This window comes from Chenopodium album, chromosome 4 (assembly GCF_948465745.1).
Source record: "Chenopodium album chromosome 4, dcCheAlbu1.1, whole genome shotgun sequence".
Classification (NCBI taxonomy): domain Eukaryota; kingdom Viridiplantae; phylum Streptophyta; class Magnoliopsida; order Caryophyllales; family Amaranthaceae; genus Chenopodium; species Chenopodium album.
In genome coordinates, this window is record NC_137837.1 from 65,668,114 (window position 1) to 65,690,622 (window position 22,509).

The window sequence follows — 22,509 nt, forward strand, 5'->3', positions numbered from 1 at the left end:
TTAACCATTTCCTAGGGACATCCCTTCTCCAATAAGTGAACCCTGCCTCATACACTTGGTATGGGACTCCACTACGATTTTTAAACACAAAACCCCCATGTATTCTAAGCTTTATATCAACCACATCAAACACAATATCATCAACAGTAGTCATGTGTTTAATCTACAGTAAGTTAGAAATAAACAAATCAAAAACTATTTAATTCATAAAGCAGCACATAAACAATTCAATTAATTAAAAAAGGAGAATTGCATCAATTTTAATTTACTGTAATTGCATAAATTAATCAAATTCGCACTAACCTAGGGTTTAGTGTAACTGCATAAATTAATCAAAAATACCCCAAATTACATATAAAATTGCTAAATTACCACCATTTTTGGACCACTTTAAGTAATTAGGGTTTCGTACCTTGTACTCAAGCCTTGTTAGCAGATTCTTCCGACAATGGTGATGCTTCCTTCCACCTGGGCGTCCTCCCCTGCTTCGCTGTATCACACAAAAGCTTCCACGCAAGCTAGTTCAACCCCCAAGTTGCAGATAAGATCTGATAAAGAAAGGTGGGAAAGATGACAGATGAGAGAGAAAGATTCAAGGTAAAAAAAAAAAAAAAAAAAAAAAAAAAAAAAAAAAAATCTCAATGGAGTTAATTTTGAGCGTTGAGGGAATTCAATGGAGAGAGAAATGAAGTAATTAGGGTGGCAGGGGGTAGATTCGTGGAGAGAGAAGATGGCAAGGAAGGTTAGTTAGTTAAGTGGGCCCCCTTAACGTCAACAGTAACGGAAAACGTTAACTGGTAGCAATTTTTAAACAGAGGGCATATGTTAGGTAGTAAAATAAAATTAAAGTTTTGATAGGTAGCAAAATTCAATTTGATGTGTTTGATAGGTAGCAAAAATCAATTTTTCCTTATTTTTATATAAAATTTTTATCATGTATAAAATTACAATATACTCTGCGCTGCTCTAGTGGTTGGGAAACATTTAAAGAGTGATATAAGCTTTTTGATGCGTCCAGGTCAGGGGTTCGATACCTCTAGGCAACAACTTTAATTTAGTTTTTTTTTTTAATTATTATTATTATTTAAATATATATATATATATATATATATATATATATATATATATATATATATATATATATATATTTGAAAGCATTTTACACAGTCTTCATTTTTTGACTTTTAATAAAGAAAACTAACATTCTAATCTAGAACACTTCATTCCTCCATTCATAGAAATTCTTCCCATTTCATGCATAGCTTGTTTTCCAATGCTCATATTTGACAACTAATTTATTTAAAATTATTTTAGTAATAATATTTATGAAAATTTACATTGAAATGTAAATTAAAAAAATAGCATGTGATAATTTTTTTTCCTTATATCCAATGCTTACCATATAAAACTTTGACCGATAGATAATACCGAGTATAATAATTCATGGAACATAGGGAGTACTTTTTAATTTGATTGTAGTACATTGAAAACTAGATATAAATTATTAGTAAAAATTAAAAAAACAAAAATGTAAATGTGAATAAATGTTTAAAATTGTTAATTATTATTACTCCCACCGTCTTGAATAATTCAGTATAATTAGCATATATGCCAATAAAAAATGTTTAAAAATTAGGCATGCACTTAATAATATATGGAGGGATATATAGATTGTGTAAATAATAACCTTATGTTATTATCTTAGTATATATTTAGTGTATATATTTCCTAGTTTAGCTTAAGCTTAACTTAAAAGTTTTGGTATTGTGTATATAAACTACTCTTTATTTGATGAATGAGAAGTTGCGGCAAACATTTCCCACATTCTTATATATATATGGTATCAAGACAACGCATTATTTAAAAGTTAACCGGTTTAACCTAATTTATCCGCGACAATCTCAATAGTCTATTATTTATGTTATCTAATTCGTACTTACGTCGTGCTACCCCTAGTCAGAAATCCTGGATCCGCCGCTGGAAGGTACTAATGGTTGCCAAAAGTTACACATAAGGTACTAACGTTTCAAAAGTTGCAGATAGAGTACTCAACTGAAAAATTACCTTCTACAAGAGGTTACCCAAATTAAAAAAAAAAAAAAAAAAAAAAAAAAAAAAAAAAAAAAAAAATTAAATTTCCCATAAAGTCAGAAGGTACTAATGTTTGCAATTGTTTACCAAGAATGCGGCAAGGAGAGGCCATGGGAGTTTTCCGAGGACCGGTTTGCCCCTCTCCTTAGACGACCACCGACAACGGCGGTCGTATTTTGCCGGTGATTTCTCCGACAACCTCTAAAACGGTCCCCAAGCCGTCGAATGCGGGAACCCAAACTGTCTTATCTGTTTCCGTAAGCTGTGACTGTCACTCTACTCTGCAGTATGTGCATGCATCGTAATCTTCTCATCTCACCCTTTGCTAATCATCAATCATTAGAGGCTGTGATGAGAGAAAAACGTTCAAAGTAGTCAAATTTAATCTGGGTTTTGAGAATTTTTTTGAGGATTTTGGGGTAATTTTTCCATTTGGCTTGGCAGAAAAGAAAAAGAAGAGAAAATGTTGGTTTTGTTTTGTTTTGTTTTGTGTTTTGGATTGGTTTGGTTTGGTTGGAAATTATTTGGGTGTAATTTGCCGCCATGGTTGATTATCCCACCTTGAAATTTTCTACCTGATTGTTTGATGAGATATGGATCTGAGCCTCCTATTTGAAAAAAAAAAAAAAAAAAAAAAAAAAAAAAGAAGAATTGGAAGCATTGTTGAAAAGAGTAAATACACATTAATGGCGTTGAGCTTCAAGGGGAAGGAAGAGTTTTCCAACCGAATTTCCACATTAATGGCGTTGAGCTTCAAGGGGAAGGAAGAGCTCTGTTTTTTTTCTTTTCTGTAAAAAGAAATGATGAGGGAAGCGTTTCCAAAAGTAAACGTCACTTGTTTTTTTATATTCCTTTTTTTTTAAAACCAAAAAATTGTTTAACCGGTTTTAACAACTTAGTACCGGATTTTTTACCTCCTAAGGTTCAGTACCCTTTGTGCAACTTTTGAAACGTTAGTACCTTATGTGCAACTTTTGGCAAACGTTAGTACCTTCAATTTGTATTTACTCATGACAAGTTGTGATATCTAAAGTTAAAATTGAGGGATACCCAGTTAATTCTCCAGATAATTGTCTTTTCAAGTACCAGTGAAGGGGTTATGCGTCTTTTCACGTACTAGTTGAGGGATACATGTGTAATTTACTCACCAAACAGTAAAAGCAAAAAGCAAACAGTAATTGGACAGCTCATCAAAAGTACTGAATAAATAACCCTGCTTTTTCAATATATTTACAAAAATGTCATCAGATTAACAAAAATTCGTTTGTCTGACAAATTAACCTGTATTTTCCCGTTAAAATTAAGCTACAATTATTTGAGGTGAAGAGCACAACAAACCCCAATTTTAAACATTACCCAAAAATGTCTCCAAAATCGCGAAATCATTGTTGGTCAGCAAACTTCGTGAAGGTTCACCACAAACCTTTAATGCAATATTACTATATAACTTCCTATAATACTACTGAAAAAAAAAATAATTTTTGCTCCAAATTGTTCAATTATACCATATTACAGGAACTTATACTAAAATTGATGCAATAAATAAACTAGAGTGTGAGCAAACCGCGGAGAAATGGAGGTTGAATTGCCGAAAAATTCGTCAAGATGACGGCAAGAATACAACATATCCAGATAATTAAGTTGAGGAGAGAGAAACAATGGCGATGGTCCACGCCGGAGTCGGGAAAATCGCCATTCACGGAGGAGAAATAAAGTAATAGAGAGGGAAGTATTGTAATACTATGTGTATAATGTTTGCTTAAAAAATCGAAAGACAAACCGAGTAAGAATCATTTAGACTGTGTTAGCCTACCTTGTTAGTTGAGTTAGGTATAGGGATTTGTTAGTGTTGTGCCTTTTTTTTTTTTTTTTTTTTTTGTGAAAATCAGTGTTGTGGTTTTGACTTTTGAGATAAGGCAATACTAGCCGCAATAGTAGTGAGCTCCGGTTTAATCACTCATAGTGTAGAAATTGTTAAATACACCCGGATATATTTATTAAAGGAAAAATGGAAATTAATAATCCCACCTTTGCCTATTCTGCTCAAAACAATCTCACCTTTTCGAAATCTGGAAACAAACCCACCTTTTACACCCATCTTCTTATAACAAGCCTTTTAACTGGTTACCTACTCTGCTGGTTAACCTTTTCCATTTCCCTCCATCTCTCTCTCCTAACCTATTGTTCTTCAACTAATTTTCACGAACTGATGATTTAAAAAAAAAATAACAAAAATTGTTGCGATTTAATTATTTTTGCGAGGGAAATCAAACACCAAATCTTGGATTCTGTCAATGGTCGAAGCAGCAACATAGGAATTGGGGGTTTAAGCGCGATTTGGAGGAGACGAGACAAGAATTTAAGGAAAAATTCTGAACCCTAACTTGCGTAATTTCATATGATTGAGTTAATTGTTGTTTTATTTAATTATATGATGAACTGTAGTGAATGAATTGATGAATTGTATATACGAATTGTTCCATTTTGTTGATGAACCCTAAATTGCGAAAAAATCCCCTTTTTTTTCCAGATTGTTATGGATTGTCTTTGCTTGAAATTTTACCATGGTAGTGTATTTAAGAAAGGAAATAATGGCTTCTGGGAGTATTATGGAGGATTGTGTAGGACTTTTTCTGTTGACCCTGATGAATTATGTTGGTTCTACTTGAAAGAGTTAATTGAAAAATGTGGTACTTACACTGATGATGTAAAGGTGTATTATTTAATGCCTGGCCTTAATTTTGAATCTGGATTGAGGAGTGTGTATGATGATACTGAAGTGAGAACAATGGGTGAGTTAGTTTTGGGTAGTAGATGCCTTGACTTATATGTAGTGCATAATGGTAAGGAGCTAGACTTTCTGAAGTCACAAACTGGATCCAGTGGATCTACCCAGCCCATAAACAGCCCAAGTCATCCTCACAGACCTACTAAAATGACTCCAAGAAGGTCAAGTAGGTTGACCAAAGAATCTGGTGAGGTGTCAGACAACACATTGCAACTATCACAAAGCACCAAAAAATCAAACCCCATAGTGATCCTCACTGATAAGAAAAACATAAAACCATCCTCTAAAGCAAAGAAATATGTCCCTGATCTTGTAAATCTGGTCCCTTCAACCCCTTTTATCCCAGAAAACCCTGCTTAAACACAAACACCACCTCTTGCTACATCAACCACTTCATATCCTCAAGATAATTTTATCATATCTAAGGTTCCTGATGATTATGATTGGGAAGATCCCAGACCTAATAGCCCCATCCCATTAGACACCTTACTATATGATGCAGACCTTAGTGGGGATGATTGGGACAGTGAGGAATATGAGAAGCATAATTTGAGTGGTGAGCAAAGTGATCCAGACTATGTGTTAGCTGCTGACATAGAGTATAATGAATATGAAACTGAGGAGGATGATTGGTTAGCTGACTACCAAGTGTATGAAGCTAGCTTTGGGCCTGATGGTGAACCAATCCCATAAGAGGATTTAGATGAATTGAGGGAGCCTGAGGTGTTAGATCTAGATACAAGTGATGATGAACAGAGAGAATCTAGGGATTTAGTTAAGGGATTCAACTCCAATGTAATTGAGCTAGCACATAAATTACAAGTAGAGGCAGCTAAGGGATTGCTTAATGCACAAAGGGCAGAAGGGGTAAGTGTAAGGCAACAGGTGAGTGAGGATGGGAATGTTGTTTCTAAATATGAAGATTCGGAGGAAGAGATGCACACACCCACTCCAAGTGAGGAAGATGAGACTTTGGAAGAAAGAAGAGCCAAAAGAGGGCTGCTAGTTGGGAGGGACACAGATTTTTCAAAGTTTCAGTGGGTAGTAGGACAGAGATTTACTTCTAGGGCAGACTTTAAGCAAGTTGTGGCAAAGTTTGCTATACTCCAAGGTAGAAATTTATGTGTTGTGGCTGCAAATAGAATGAGACGACAGAGGATTGGGGTGAAGTGTAGTCAGGGGTGTCCATTTTGGTTATATGCATCTTGGGATTCAAGGAGAGGTGCATTTGTGGTGAAGACAGTGGTGGATGAGCATACTTGTGTTAGGAATATGGAGAAGAACATTCAGCTTAAGTCCACTTGGTTGGCTTATCAACAGTTAGATGTTTTTAAGGCCAGACCTCATTGGCCTGCTAAGGAGATTATAGAAACTGTTAGGAGAGCATACAGGGTCATAGTGAAAAAAGATTTTGCATACAAGGTGAAGTATTATGCTCACAGGAAGCTCCATGGGTCCATGAGGGATCATTATGGGAAGTTGGGGAGATACCTTGAAGCACTGAAAAAGGATTCCTCAAACACTGATGTGGATTTGGTGACTTACAAGCATAACAACAAGGGGCCATTAGTTTCCAAAAGACTGTATATTTGCTTTGATGGTCTAAGACAAGGTTGGTTGCAAGGGTGTAAGAAGATAATATGTGTGGATGCATGCTTTTTAAAGACCTTTCTTGGGGGCCAACTGATGTCTGCAGTGGGGAGGGATGACAATGACCAGATGTACCCCATTGCATGGGCAGTGGTAGAAGGTGAAAACAATAGCTCATGGGAGTGGTTTCTTACAAATCTGCAAAAAAGCTTAAGGCTTGTTGATGGTGCTGGATGTGTTATAGTCTCAGATGAACATCAGGTATCCATTTCTTTATTTTTGTGTATTTTGTTGTTGTTTTTTTTTTTTTTTTTTTGCTTGCTTTTGATCTTAGTTGTTTGTGTTGTCATTATTTACATATGTTTATTGCTTTGTTCCTTGTGCATAGTCCATTATAAGAGGAGTGTCAGAGGTACTCCCTAGGGCTGAACATAGGCACTGTGCTAGGCACATATTTGCACTATGGCATAAGAAATTCAAGGGAGATGAATACAAGCTCATGTTCTAGAACTGTGCAAAGGCATACAGTGTGGCAGACTACAATGAAGCATTGGAAAAGTTAAGAAAAGCAGACCCACTTACTGCTGATGCTCTTGTAGCATACAACCCATCTTTGTTCTGTAGAGCATTCCTGAAAACAGAGGTGAAGGTGGATGTGATTACAAGAAATATGGCAGAGACATTTAATGGGTATATCATCAATGCAAGGGCAAAACACTTAATATACATGTTGGAAGACATTAGGGCAGCCCTGATGAAGAGGCTTGTGACAAAGAGAGATGAAATGATGAAATGGAAGAGTGATGTGTGTCCTAGAATAGCAAAGAAGTTGCAGCTTGAAAAAGAAGAAGCTGCACTATGTGATGTTATCCCATCCACTTCTACAGTGTTTCAAGTGAACCACAGATTGGACACAGTCAAAGTAGATCTGAGATCAAGGGAGTGCACTTGTAGAAAGTGGGACATGACTGGTGTTCCTTGCTGTCATGGTGTTGCTGCAATATTTTTTTCACACAAAAATGTTGAAGACTTTGTTCATCCATCATATAAGACAGAAGCATACACTAAGGCTTATGCAAACTCAATACCACCAATTGATGGTGAAAGGCATTGGCCAAGACTTGAATTTGATCTTGATCCACCACCCATCAAAGTAGGCCCAGGAAGACCTAGAAAAAACAGGAGGAAGGATCCATTTGAAGATCCAAAAAAACCAGGAAGGCTAACCAAACATGGGATGGAAATGACTTGCAGCTTATGCAAGGAAAAGGGTCATAACAAAAGGGGTTGCCCTCACCCTACACCTCCTACAGTTCAAACACAAGAGCCACCAGCCAAGAAAGCAAGGGGCAGGCCAAAGAAGGTCACTGTGACAAACCAAGCACCACAGTCACAAGCCACTGTGACAAACCAACAACCACTGTCACAGTCCACTACCCATCACACAGCAATTGCAGAACCTTCAAGATTAGGGAGAGGGGGTAGAGTTGTCAGCAAGGGTGGTGCTAGCAGGGGAGCAAGGGGAGGATCTACTAGAGGGAGAGGCCATGGAAGAAATGGGGAAGGAACTGCTGGTTTGATTGGACAAAATACTGTAAGGGGAGGAAGAGGTGGTGGCAGAGGATCTAGAGGTGGTGGCAGGGGACCTAGGGGTGGCAGAACACCTCTACCTGAAGGGTTTGGTGTTTTAGTCACACCTGATGGAACATCAATGACACATGTAAGTGTCAATTTTTTTATTTTTTTTTTTTGAATTACCAGTCCTTATTTCAAGGTTTATGAGACTAACATTTAGATAACTTGTTTTTTTGTTAATGCAGCCACCAAGAAGCAGTGCACCTCAAGATGTATGTGCATTCACAAGCACTTACTCTTTCAACTTTAGTCAGGGATCAACTTCAGCAAATCTTGGCAACCACTGACTGTGGGTTTATTTAGTGTAGTTCAATGTAGTCTTGGCTTTTGTGTATTAAACTACTCTAAATTATGTTAGTTGTGACTAAGATCACAGACCATTTTCCTTTTATTTGTCTCAGTGACAGACAATTTCAACCAAGTTATGTTTAATTGAAAAGGAGTTGTACTCCATTAAGCTATATACATGTGTTCCTTTGTTTTTCCTTTATGTGTTGTTGAGCTCATTTCACATATTAATATGGAAACATATCAAATAGCATAAATAACACAACATATATTCCATAAAGTCATCATTTTTCATTCACTGAAGCATTTCCACAAAATACAGTTAGATAATGCAGCCCCTACTATTTTCAGCTAAGTCAATATCACCCCCACAAAAGTACTACAATGTTGCATTATTATAGGCTACTACATCCATAAACATCACCATCATCAGCTTTACATGCACATATTTTACCCAAAAGGAGATACACCCCACAACATTAACCCACCAACCTAAGACATACCCAAAAAAAACCATCACCATCCCCTACCATCCACACTACCACATTCCTACATAAATTCCTTAAACACTAAAACTAAAGTGAAAAAAGCCCAGGAGAATACCAAACACATAATTAAATTCTTGTCTCTGTTGCTTTCCTTCATCTCATACAAGGTTTCAGTGGTGGCTATCCCCATTTCCGCAACATCGTCCTCCAATTTCTCGTTTTTCCCCTTCAGCTTTCGTATCTTTTCTTTCAGCCAGTCCACCTTGTCATGCAATTCACAAACAATCCCTTGCAAATCACGAACATCATCCACCTCATCCACCCATTTAAAGAAACCGCAAGTCCTCTGTTCCTAAAAAATTCAATCAATTATTAATCTACCATAAAAATTCAAAATAAATAAATTAATAAATTGAAAAAGAAAATTAACAGAAAGAACCAAACCGGCCAATAAGAACACCCGAAAAATCGCTTCCCTTTGTGCGGACCATCGTACTTCACCGTCCTCAATGGAGCTATTTCATTGTGGTAGCAATAAATCTGAAACGAGGAGGGAGATAACCTAGACCTAGACCTTGATGTTGAGCCAACAGAGTGGTGACTTGCCATTGCAGAAGACAGAAAAAACTTAGAGCAAAAGCTTCAGAGGAAAAGGAGTGAGAAAATTGAATGGAGGAGGTGCGAATTTAAGGGAAATGGCAGAGAGGGAGAGAAGTAGTACAGTTGGGGATTTAATGGGGAATTAATTGATCTCAACGGTAATTTGATAAAATTATAAAAGTAAACCGGCAAAAAAAAAAGATTAATTAAATTAACCGGTCAAAAAATGAATAGGGCTTGTTATAAGAAGATGGGTGTAAAAGGTGGGTTTGTTTCCAGATTTCGAAAAGGTGGGATTGTTTTGAGCAAAATAGGCAAAGGTGGGATTATTAATTTCCATTTTTCCTTTATTAAATGAGCAAAAATTAATGAATAAATAACCCGGGTGTACGAAGCAGGCTCTCCCCATAGTGAGTTCATGTTTTACCCAAGTTGTTGATTCATTGGCTTGGTAAGTATCAAAACCCAACTTCCCTCTTTCCTTCGTAATCTCTTTAGTATAAACTATTTAGTTCATAAACTATTAGTTTTAATCTTTGAATCAGCCTATCTTATTAAAATTAACACTCGTTGTTGGGTTCCCTAATTACTTACCGTTATGAATTACGTTAGTGCAAGGTCGACCCGGAGGGGTAGGCCTCGAGTGCGACCGCCTAGGGTCCACGCCAGAAAGGGGCCCAAAAGTTTTGTAAAAAATTTAGTTTGCATAGTTGTAGGATTTTACTCTGTAGTTTTTACTTGTTAAAAAAAGCTACTTTTTAAAAGATAATTACTGCATTTAGTTAACAATTAACATTAAATTACTTAACTGTCAATTAGGTGGAGATTACAATGCAATATAACCTCTTCACTTCTTATAATCTTCCGGTTTTTATGAGAGTAACTCCGATGGATGTAGATAGGGACTTGCTTGCAATTTAGAAATATCCTAGCTAATTAATTATTAACTTGCCAAAAAGAAAGGTAGGTTGATACATTAATGAAATTAAATGTACAAAGCTAATTGACAAATTTAAGCTCAATCAAATCACAAGCTACTAGTTAACCATTGGAGCACAAAATAGCTACAAAAGAAATTAGCTTAATATCTTGTATGGCATAACAAATTAGCTTGTCATTGGAGTTGCTCTTAGTATCTGCTCCAAAATATTAATCTTTTCAATTACACCATTTCATATTTATTCCATTACCGAAATATTATGCAAAGTTATTACTCCAGTATTGTGTATGGAGACTTACTATTCAAATAATACAAGTTATTTTAATTGTCTTATATTTAAATCTATTGCGTATAAAAAAATTTGTTTACGTAAGGGGCCCTTTTCTTACATTATGCCTACTGCCCATACATTTCCAGGGACGGGGCTGCGTTAGTCATTAGTTATATATTTTGATTCTAAGATGCTAGTCAAACGACCTAAAATTTCTTCCGTCAAAATGGCGCCGTGACTAGAAAATGGCTTTGAGCATTGAGTTACTTGTGAAATTTATCAGGGGTTTAATTTTAGGAAATTTTGTTTTTACATCAAAAAAAAAATATATTGACTTTTAGTATTTACTTTTTTATATTTTATTTTACCACCACAAATAAACCAAAAATTAGTGTTTTTCGACATTTGTCGTCAAGAACCTTTGGTTAAATTTAGAGGAATTAAAAAGTTCTTTGATTGTTGTGCTAGAACATAGTCTCTAGATCGAGGTTTTGTGGTCGATCATTATGGTCCAATAGGATCTCGTTTGAGGTCGAAATTGACATAAATTATCGAAAGTGTCTTGTTTTGTGAGTTAACCAAGATACTTTTAAGTAATCAAAATGAGTCACGTCCAATAAATTTTGTCAATTTCGACGTCAAAGCGGACAAAATCACCCCAATATAGTCATGTCTCACTGTTTATATTTATAAATTTCCAGTAAATTAAGCTCTGTTTTCATGTTCATGACTCATCTAGTGAACTTTTCATCTAGTGTCGTGTTTGGTATTCAATGCTTTAATTAAGGAAAATAGTTGCTTCTTGGGGATTTGAGCTCTTTCTCTAAGTAATGTTGTATTTTTATCTAATTCTCAAAATACAGCTACTTTTAAAAAATTTCCCACTATACCGTTCATATTACCGGTTTAGTGTGACTTTTTTTATTTACAGGTTTATTGCAAAACCGCTACTTCAAGTAGCGGTTTTCACTTTGAAACCGCTACTTCAAGTAGCGGTTTATACTTGATATAAATAGTTTCTTTTCTTCGCTCTAAATCTCTACAACCAACCAACCTTCTAGAGTTCTAGTATGTCAAGGAGAGCGCCTCAATCACCATGGCAGGAGTAATTCGCTGCCGACTAACCTCCACCATCGAGCCGCTCCTGCGACAATTCTGCTACTGTTTTAATTTATCCTAATTTTGTTGGTGAATGGTTAGTTAGTTGCCCTAACTTTTTTTTTTCAATTTAATTAAAATTGTCAAATAATTATCAGAATTGTAAGTTTGATGAATGAAATTAGAATTGGGAGAAAGTTGTGAGAGATGAATTTGGAAATAAATGGAGTTTGATTGACAAGTGATGTTTTGAGGGATGGTTTTCGTTGAGAAAATTGTATGTGAGTTTAGTGTGATACTTGCTACAGTTTCAATATTGGGTTGGAATGTTAAATTATATATACGTATTTTAATTGGATTCATGCATATGTCAAAGAAGATTTACTATGGAAAAAGAGGAAAGATGGGGTTGAGAAATGCAGGTACTGAAGATGCTCAAAGCCTTTAACTTGGATTTTTTTTTTTTTTTAAATACATTAGTTCAAATGAAAACCGCCACTTCAAGTAGCGGTTTTCACTTGAACCTTAAAAAAAATAATAATAAAAAAATAAAAAAAATAAGTAAAAAAAATCGATTTATGTATATTTGCTGACGTGGACAGTATAATGGGAAATTTTAAAAAAGTGGTTGTATTTTGGGAATTAGATTAATAAAAAAAAAAAAAAAAAAAAAAAAAAAAAAAAAAACATTATTTTGAGAAAGGGCTCTGGGGATTTGTACAAAGAAACAAAATATAAAATATAAAATAAAATGTCCAGGCTTTACACAAGCTAAATTATTGTCAAATTATAAGTAAAAATGATATTGAGTTGGGCCACTTTGAGGTCAGACATGACTAAACATGAAGATAAAATAAAGTCACGACATGTTACTATGTGAATCTAGTTATGGGCGATATTTGTGCAACATTTTATTGGAAGAAATGGCACAACATCACATAACATAACAAAACAAGACACGTACAAAAAGATACATGACGATACAGTGACTGGCAGATCCACATAGTGACCCGGGGGGCACGTGCTACTCCCGTAAAAAAAAAAATAACTGTTTAAGAAAAGCCGTCTGTAAAATAGCATATAAAGATTAAACAATGCTAGCTTGAGAACATAACTGAGGGTGCTTCAGTGGTAACTATGCAAGTGGTTAAAATTCCTAGTTTAGTTGGAATCTAAAGTTTGAATCTCCTCCCCCTCAAACCCAAAATGTATTTTTCAATTTTTTTTTTTTTTTTTTTTTTTTTTTTTTTTTTAAAACATCATTGCTTCATTATTTTTTAATCTCCAAATTACTTTCCTATTTCTTGACATTTATATTCAAATAGATCAGATTAGATAAATATGACTTCAATCATAAGTTCATTCTTTCCCAAATCACTTTCCACTTTTTTTGACATTTATGTTAAATTCAAATAATTTACATAAACTAACTCTCATAAATAATTAGTTAAAAACAATTAATAGTATGGAATAAAATTTGTTCGTGAAGAAAATTAGTCATTTCTTATTAATTTGATTGTAATACAAACTATTTTGATATATATTGTACATAATTTTATCTGTAATGATAACTTGGTGCAAAATCTATAGTTATTAAAATTGATGGTAACTTTTTATACAAAATCCCATTACATTATGCAAAAAATTTAACTTGGCATGTTATTACCAGCTTAAATTTAGCTTTTTTTTTTTTTTAGTCTCAAGTTAGTAGCTGTATATTTTTTTTCCCTATCATTTAGCGCTACCCCTACTTTGGAATCTTGGATCCACCACATAACCAAGTACAACGCAACATGCAAACGAAAATCGAGAAAACAAAAGTTGTTATGATTTTATAAATGATATTTTATTCGAGTCTCAATCTTGCAAGTCGCTTTATTACCTCTGAGAGAAATGGTGAAGAGTGCGACGTGGTGCATGAATTGTTTGATGAGGGTGGGATCAATTGGGACACTGAGAAGGTAGAAAGGATCTTTAACGACAGGGATAGGAGAGCAATCATGGCGATCCCTATAAGTGACCGTAGCCCGAGGGATTCACTTACTTGGGCATGGTCGAAGGATGGGAGTTATGATGTTAAAACAGCTTATCTTCTCGGATCTTTATGTGACCTCGAAGATTTTGAGCAGTATTGGGTGGAAATTTGGAAGGCGAAAGCGACTCCGAAGGTCCGCCATTTCCTTTGGAAATGCTGCTCCAATTCTCTGCCCACTCGTAGTGTCCTAGAGCACAGACACTTAATTGAAGATGCTCGTTGCCCCTGCTGCTTAGCTGAGTGTGAGACGATTGCGCATGCTATTATTTCATGCCCCTGTGCCTCTCAATTGTGGATTAGAAGTGGCTGTGGAGAGGCTCTAAACATTGGAGAAGCTACCTCCTTTGGAGATATCCTCATTGGCTGGGTGAAGTCCCTCTCGAAGGAAGTGTATCAACGAAGTATTTTTCTAGCTTGGTTTGTTTGGTTGCGTCGAAACAGATGGCTGTTCGAACAACATTGGGAGCTGGATGACATTATTCTTGGGAGACATAGCAGATTGGTTGCGGACTTTGAAGAATATACGGAGAAAATTTATGGGGGTACAATCCCCATCGCGAATCCTGCTGGGGATAACATTTGGTCTCCCCCTCCTCAAGCAGCGGTGAAGGTTAATGTCGATGCTTCGATTGCAGAGGATGGTTGGATAGGATTGGGTATGGTGGCTCGGGATTATAAGGGCCAAGTTTTATTTGCTGCTGTTAAGAGGGTCAAAGATCGATGGGATCCGTTGGTGGCAGAATGCAAAGCGGCATGGTTTGGACTGAAGAAGGCGAGAGAATATGGATTACAAGATATAATTCTTGAGTCTGATTCGCTGAATGTGATTAGCAAGCTCAAGAAAAATTCGTTCGCTCTTACTGCAGCTGATAGTATCCTTGAGGATATCTCTTTGGTTAGCTCCCACTTTTCTTCCATTTTTTGGTCACATGTTAGGAGGAATGGGAATTATGTTGCCCATCATTTAGCAAGGTTAGTGCCCATTGGCAGTGAACAATGTTGGGATAATCTCGTTCCAAATGAGATATCTCCGTATGTACTTATGGACACTCTTGTTCTGAATTAATGCACTAACCGCAACTTTCTTCAAAACAATCTTGCAAGTCGAGACAATGAACCTTTCATTTATGGCCCTCAAAAATAAAATACGTAGTATGATATTTCTAAGTACAACATAATCTTGGAAAAAATTTCCAAAATTCAAATGGAGATAAAAAAAAAAAAAAAAAAAACATAACAAGTCATTCATCGATAACGCTTCTACTACTAGAAACGAAGATATTCTTTCTTTTTCTTTTTTATTGGATATAATAGATGTAAAAAATCAGTACAAAGAGATCAAAATTCATTACAAAGTGATCCATAGAATAAATAGGAGAGACAAGACAACAAATTGAAATCTGGAACCTAATGTGTCCAAGACCTCAGTCTTGACAACTAGGCCACGACCTCATTGGCTTTCACGACGAAGAAGAAAGATATGAAATACATAAATTACAATTAGATTTAGGCAACTAGCCTTTCATATGTACTACTGTCGAAAAAACTATCAGTCAACTCCCGACCCATGGTTTCGATTGGGAACAACATGACACAAATACCAGAAAGTAATACCACACCAAGGAAAAGGATAATGGAAAGAAATTGATGACATCCATGAATTAAGCTAATAGCCACGATTGGGGCAATCATTCCACCAATTCTAGCCATCGAACTCCCAAGTCCAACACCGGTACTCCTCACAACTGTTGGGTATATCTGCATTTGAAATGTACAACAAATATATCTTTTATATCACACAATTGGTTTTATTAAAGAAAGAAGAAAACTCATAGTGCATTTAGTTAGCAATTATCAAGGGAAGGGAAAGGGTTTGCAGATTCCAACAGAGGTGTAATATGGACTTGCCTTGGCTAACATCCTAGTTAAGATTTGCATGTAGCGTTAATTACCCTAGTTAAGAATGCCACTTTATGTTCGATTTCCACATACTACCATATTTGTTATTCACCCTTCAACCTCTAAACAGGGGTGTGAATGTGTGATGATTGCTAAAAATAATTTTTTTTTTTTTTTTTTTAAAGAATGCTTAATATAAAGCTATTGGTGTAGTTTATAAGCAATACTTAGACTACAATATTGCAGAAAAATAGGCATATATTATGTTGACTTACCTCTGGAGCATATAAAAACATGAGTGTGAAGGATCCCATAATACATGCTCGAGCTCCAAAGAGCAAAGCCGTTGTTAGACCGTCTGACTGATGGTGCATCAGTGGCAACATGAAGACGAAAGTTAACAAGAGCAAAGCTGCCATGGAACCTTTACGACCAAGTCTATCAACAATGACAGCAGCTAGGACAACGCCCGGAATCTCTGCAGCAATTGAAAGTAGCAAATTAGTAGAATCCTTAAAATTATACAAGGATAGGCTAATCATGTTGGCAAAGTAAACTTACCAGCAAAGCTAGTAATGAAGACATTTCTGTAATTTACATTGGCAGAATCTGGTGAGCCAATTTTCCTTAAATAACATGTACTGTCCTTGTTTAATTCGGTGGTCAACAGTACAAGACCATAGTAAGTAAAGGCATTTCCGAAAAATACTACCCACAAGAGCAAAGTTGACCTAATTAATTTTGGTGAAAGAAGCATTGACAATGATTGAATAATCCCCGTGGTAGTATCATCCTGATTGGGAGGAGGTGCAACTCCTGCTTGCACACTTGGTAACAATGGTTTACGCTCTGGAGGAACACCACTTAACTGCTCAATTTCGACATCAGTGCAAAGAACACCAGTTGGCAGCGCTGATTTATTAAATTTCGCTACATTCTCCAAAATATGCATGGCACCCTGTTTGTCACCCTTCAGGCACAAATACCTTGGGGATTCAGGAACCACAAAATAAAAGACAAGCAAAAGAAATGCGGGCACTGCTGAGAAAGCAAGCAGCCACCTCCATCCCAACCTTGGCATAACAATCTGCCAGACAAATGAAAAAGGACATAAGTCAGTTCAAAAGAAGGCAGCACTATTCAGCTAGTGGTATACACAATTACACAGTGGCTGATACGTGTAGGACTGATTACCCGCCAACATATCAACCTGAATTATCGAATAAATTATATATCAACCAAGATCTACATGTGAATGTGCTTTCCAAACTATTTTACAAAACAAGTTAATATAATCATTACTAAATATAAATAGCAAATGAGACCATAGGCAATCTGTTTCACATTTTTTGATGGCTAGAGAACGGTTGATCTATTACAGAGCCAATAGCATGTACATAATTAAAAAAAAATAGTTTAAAGTACTAAGGTAAGAGTGTAAGACACTAACACTACTAGGAAAATTAAGCAATAGAGATGAACTCATGGAAAATTACTGTACAGTTCAAAGGATAGTTGTATTAGTTATTTAGTTTGCTGATGAATTCAATCCTAGCCCTAAATATGAATAGCATTAATTACCTACCTTACCAAATTATTTGGTCTTCTTGATTATTCACTAAAAATCCCTATTCTCTCTTCCCAAGGATGAAATAAGAAACGATACTCAAGGTAGCCTTAGCAACTATGGCTTTTGAAGCTTTATCCTTGAAGTTCTTATTGAACCAACTATCCACAACAGTAGCAGACAAGAAAATAAAGACATTCCAGACGATTGTCAAGGCTTATTGGATATTGTAGGTAACAACTTTTTGCCTAAAACCTCACTTTTTAATCCAAGACTCTCCTAAAACTAATGGTATAAGTATACAGAACTTAATTAGCACCAAAAATCATAATAAAACCAGTAACATACCCATGCTATGCCAGCCTCTATGACTGTGCCAATAGTCCAAAACCCTTGGAAAATAATCATCCAAGTGCCCCTCCTCGGTGCAGGCACAAACTCTAAAAACCAAGCTAATAATACAGGACCACCTCCCACACCAATGCCAACAAAACAACGGCATATTAGCAATGTAATGTAATTAGGAGCAACTGCACTTAGAAGACCAGCTATGGAAGTAATCATCGCTGTAGCCAAAAACCCTTTCCTGGAAGTGAAAAAATAAAAGAGCACATTTAGCAAAAGAACTTGGAATGTTTATGGAAAAAAAAAAAAAAAAAAAAAAAAAAAAAAAAAAAAAACATAGAGCACTATCTTGAAAGAAAATTGTAAATGCTATTCAAAAAGTGTTTGTCAATGAAGTACAGGCAGGTGTACTTCTGTCTTCTGCCAACCCTAAGTACTAATTGCATCAAGTAAACTACTTTATATGCAGCTTACTATCAGATTTGGAAGAGCCAGCTCAAGCCCAGAGGCCTAGACCAAATGAAAAAGCCAAATAGGAAAAGTTGCTCCAGACTTCAGGGAAAAGGTTTCTCTATATAGAGAAAATGTTCATGTTAACATTCTAACAAGCTATGGATTCCCCACACCCCACCTCTGGTATAAGGTTGCTACTGTTATATGAAAAGTTTCTTTTTCCATATACAGAAATCTAATTATGTATATAATTGTTGTATACTACAATTTTCTAACGAATATGAAACGATGCCGGACATGAGTGCATCACTTCTAATGTCCAAGGCATGCGTTACCTACGGATCAGGAAAAGGTGAAAATTTGAAGGGAATTCAGCATAATTTTTCAATTTTCAGGCACATAACTATTTGGCTATTGAAAGTTGGTATGAGCTTTTGAGGAGAGACGAGAAGATACATAAAATGCCTAAAGAACCAAGAAGAGGGAGGACAAGGAACGATCACGCATATAACCAAGAATTTAAAGAACATTGACATGAAAGGAAGGGAAGTTCAGATTGCATTTAAGTGCTGATTGTGTATGTCTCTGCAATTAGGAAAGTTTATAAAATAAACTAAAATACCAGGGAAGAATTCACAGCACTACAACGTGTACCTTCTTCCATATCTATCTGAAACTAGACCCCAAGAATATGCCCCAACAAGCATGCCTGCAAACACTACAGTTGTGATAAGGCTCTCTTGCTCTGAAGAAAGATTCCATTCAGTTTGTACAGCTGGTCCAACAAACGAAAGAATCATCACTTCCATAGCTTCTGAAATCCATCCTAGTCCAGCATAAAGTAGAATCAAGGATTGGAATTTCCCAAAACCTAAGCTCAAAAGAGCGTCATCCATGCTATACATTTCCATCCGATCCGCCATCTAAAAGACAAACAAAGATTAATTTGTTTTACAAAATATTCCATAGAGCCAAAAATGCAGTCAGTCCCACATGATTTTAGTTACATGAGTAATTTCTAGATTAATTGCTCGTAATGCCACTATAGAAATGCAATAAACATTTCAACAGAAAGGAATTTGCCATCATAGAATGCGACAAATATCTTCATATCACACTTATTCCACATACAAATACAACTAATATAAAGTACTGAATATTTAATTGGTATCCCCAAACTACCCTTTTCATCAAAAGTCACTTACCAAACAATGACATCAACTGATACTCGAAAATATTAATCACACCATATAGCAACCCTTTGGAACAAATCAAGATAATAATTTTGAAACAAGCGCACAATAACATGTAGGTAGCATTTTATCACTTTCACATGTGGCAGGAAAAACTTTTTACAAGAAAGACAACCACACAATCCAAATCTTAATACTTTGTATGCATCTTTTAAGATGTAGATCATACAAAAGAAATATTTGCTATCTTATTCAAATCTACAATTTGCAAGTAATATTTCATATCATAGGTAGCCAAAAGCAAAAGGTGACATTGCATTGATATCCAAGAGACATGTTCACATGGAACAAGAAAAAACAGTTAAATGACAAATACTCCGTATTAAGGTAGAACCATGGATTACCATGCAGACACATAATCGCGGGAATTATGTCATGAGACTAGTTCTTGGCAGTGCTCTTTATTGTAAGCAATAAAAAATATGAAGCAAGATGATCAATGAAAATTAGTCTCAAACCACAAAAAAAGAAACCAACAAAAAATGAGGAGTTTATCAGTCTGCTTGACGGTCAACGTGGCCAGTTGTACAATATACAGGTACATCAAAAACAAGTTTGATTTTTTTCCCAGATTATGAATGAAGTTAAGTTGTGCAAGAAACAGGCACATTGACTATAATCTACCACCATCATATCATCAAATCATTGATTCAATCACAATTGATTTCAAAAACTCGAAATTTCGGTCATAAGAACAAAATTAACTTATACTCCGTATCATACAAAACTAGCAACATCATGTAAGATCCAGAAGCATTTGTGACAGAAGTTAATTTACCCATATGAGAGAAGATTACCAATAAACCTCCTCAAAAACATGGAATTTCCTGCAATTCCGCAATAATTAAATTGATTCCTTCCATATATGAGATGTTTAGATAGTATTAATACTATTTTACAAAAATCTAAACAATAAAGATGATATTTTTAGCACTATCATATTATAATTAAACCCATAACAAAACCCAATTCAAGATCAAATTATAAGATTAAAATAAACAATACCCATGTAGTAAAAACTCAATTAATCCAAAACCCAGAAAATTAAAATTAAAGTCAACAAGAATAGTAGCCGAAACAGGGCAAATTAAACCCATAATTATGATTATGCAAACAAGAACCCTGCTTGTCAAAATAACTGTACATGTTATAATAATTAGCAAGCAATTTAATTAATTAAAAGAATGAACATAAAATTAGTACTATAGATTTGAAAATTAACATGAAAAAACAAACCTGGGTATGAAATTGTTGAAGTTTTTTGGTGATGGGGATAAATTTTAACGGCTGAAACAGACGCAGAGGTGAAAAGCAAGCAGGAGGGTATGTGGCACTCTTATACTAGTTTTGATGTTTTTTTTTTTTTTTTTAATTATTTTTGTTTGGATTTAAAAGGCCTAGTTTAGTGGGGAAGATCCCAAATCTCAATTATTATTCGAGAAAAAACGTTGGATTGGTGGTATCTTTTCGTTTATGTCATGTGGGTTTTTCCTATTTGTCGCCCCTTCAAACAACAATTATTATGATTTACTTATTTCTAAATTGATCTAGTAATTTCTAATGTAGAGCTCTAATGGGAAAATTAGTTGGCCCTGTTCGGCAAAATTAGTAACTGTAACGGTTAGCTTTTGAATTTTTAATAGTTGTTAGCCGTTGTAGTAGCTGTCATCTATCAGCGATTGGGGCAGTTGTTACCTGTCAATTAGTGGAGTGTGTGAAGTGATTATGACTATGTATTGCAGGAGCTTTTGAAGCAGCTTTTGCGAAATGTTTAACGTGGAGATAATGAAGGAATCATAGACTGAGAAAATAATGTAATTATATCTTTCTATAGTTTAATATGGTGAGATAAGTACTAGTGTTTGTTAAGTAGTGTATGAGGTGGATTTGAAGAAGGCGTGATAGAATAATCGAGTCAAGCGAAGCCTTAGTACAAATTATTGTGCCCAAGACCTGCAAAACAATGACGGGCCAAAACGAGCTTTTCGAGCTTTTTTTAGGTCGAAATCAAGTTTTGAACTAAATACTATATTAAGGTTGCTCAAACCTGCAATTTTTTAATTAAGTAGATGCATTGAATCACCTCTAGTTGAAAATTAAGGTTTTCAAAAGGTGCAAGATAGTATATAGTAATAATCATTAAAAGTAACTTTTAATTAAGATTGATCTCCTTCCATCCTCACCTTGCCCATCAATTTGTACTATTCAATGTATCCAAGACACAAATTTGACTTTTGATTAATTTTGTTTCTAGTATATAGAAATAAACGTTCTAATCAACTGATGTTTTTAAATTAGCGTATATATTAAAATAATTCTACCAATTTTTTAAATGATAATGTTTTTTACTTGTTTTACTTGTATGGTAAAAGCTGCTGAGCTTTAATTTGATGTTGAAAAGTGTAGAGATGAATCCAACATATACTTCGAATAAGAATATGTTTTGATAATTTAGTGGTGTTAAACTGTTAGGTGAATAACATCATGCTACGTGCTAATAATGTAGGAGTTTTTTTATTCACAAATGATGTATGCAATCATTAGAGTTAAAAATAAAAGGGAAATTCTCTTTGGTAAACTTCAATTTTATAAAATTCTAAGTGGTAAACAAAGTTTTTTAAAATTATCTTTGGTACTCATAAACTTTTTATAATTATTAGTGGTGCCATTAATTATTATATTTTATTAAAAATTTAACTATAGTTAGGTTTTTTTTTTTAACAATAACATTTAACTATAGTTGGATTTTTAATTATTTTTTTAATAATTTAATTATTATACTAATTTTTGTTTTTTAAAAAAAAAAAAAATCAACCACCCCTTCCCCCCACCCACTGCCAGCTCCCCCTCCCCTGCACCCACCCACGCCGGCGCACCGGCCGCCCAACCTTCATCGGTGCGCCGTCCTCCCCAACCCCTAGAAACGCCGACCTCCCCCAACCTCTGTTCGCCGCCCTAGAAACACTAAACCCAACCCAAAAACACCACAAAAACCCAAACCCCGTTTAGGGTTTTTAAACCAAACCCAGAAATCGGGTTTGAGTTTTTAGGTGGTTTAGGGGGCTGGTTTTCGGGGAGGCGAAGGGGATAGGGGTCGAACCGGGGTGGGGGTCAGGGGAGGAGGGCCGATTCCGACAGGGAGGAGGGCCGATTCCGACAGGGAGAGGG

The 22,509-nt window shown here is 35.4% G+C and overlaps 1 protein-coding gene across 1 annotated transcript; it reads right to left on the reverse strand.

Annotated features, from left to right (window-relative positions):
* Nucleotides 1-15,091: 15,091 nt before the first annotated feature.
* Nucleotides 15,092-20,738, reverse strand: LOC145629207 (organic cation/carnitine transporter 7-like). Its single transcript, XM_081681753.1, has 6 exons — nt 20,578-20,738; nt 18,743-19,011; nt 17,639-17,876; nt 16,285-16,810; nt 15,999-16,201; nt 15,092-15,582 (listed from the first exon to the last, which is right to left on the reverse strand). The coding sequence occupies exons 2-6, from the start codon at nt 19,009-19,011 to the stop codon at nt 15,331-15,333; spliced, it is 1,488 nt and encodes a 495-aa protein (XP_081537879.1). The 5' UTR covers nt 20,578-20,738; the 3' UTR covers nt 15,092-15,330.
* Nucleotides 20,739-22,509: the final 1,771 nt, after the last annotated feature.

Coding starts and splice junctions, on each gene's coding strand:
- LOC145629207 (XM_081681753.1), bottom strand. CDS start 19,011: ATGGCGGATCGGATGGAAATGTATAGCATGGATGACGCTCTTTTGAGC. Junction 16,202..16,284: donor CTTCATTACTAGCTTTGCTG/GTAAGTTTACTT, acceptor CAATTGCTGCAG/AGATTCCGGGCGTTGTCCTA. Junction 15,583..15,998: donor TGTTTTTATATGCTCCAGAG/GTAAGTCAACAT, acceptor TTTCAAATGCAG/ATATACCCAACAGTTGTGAG.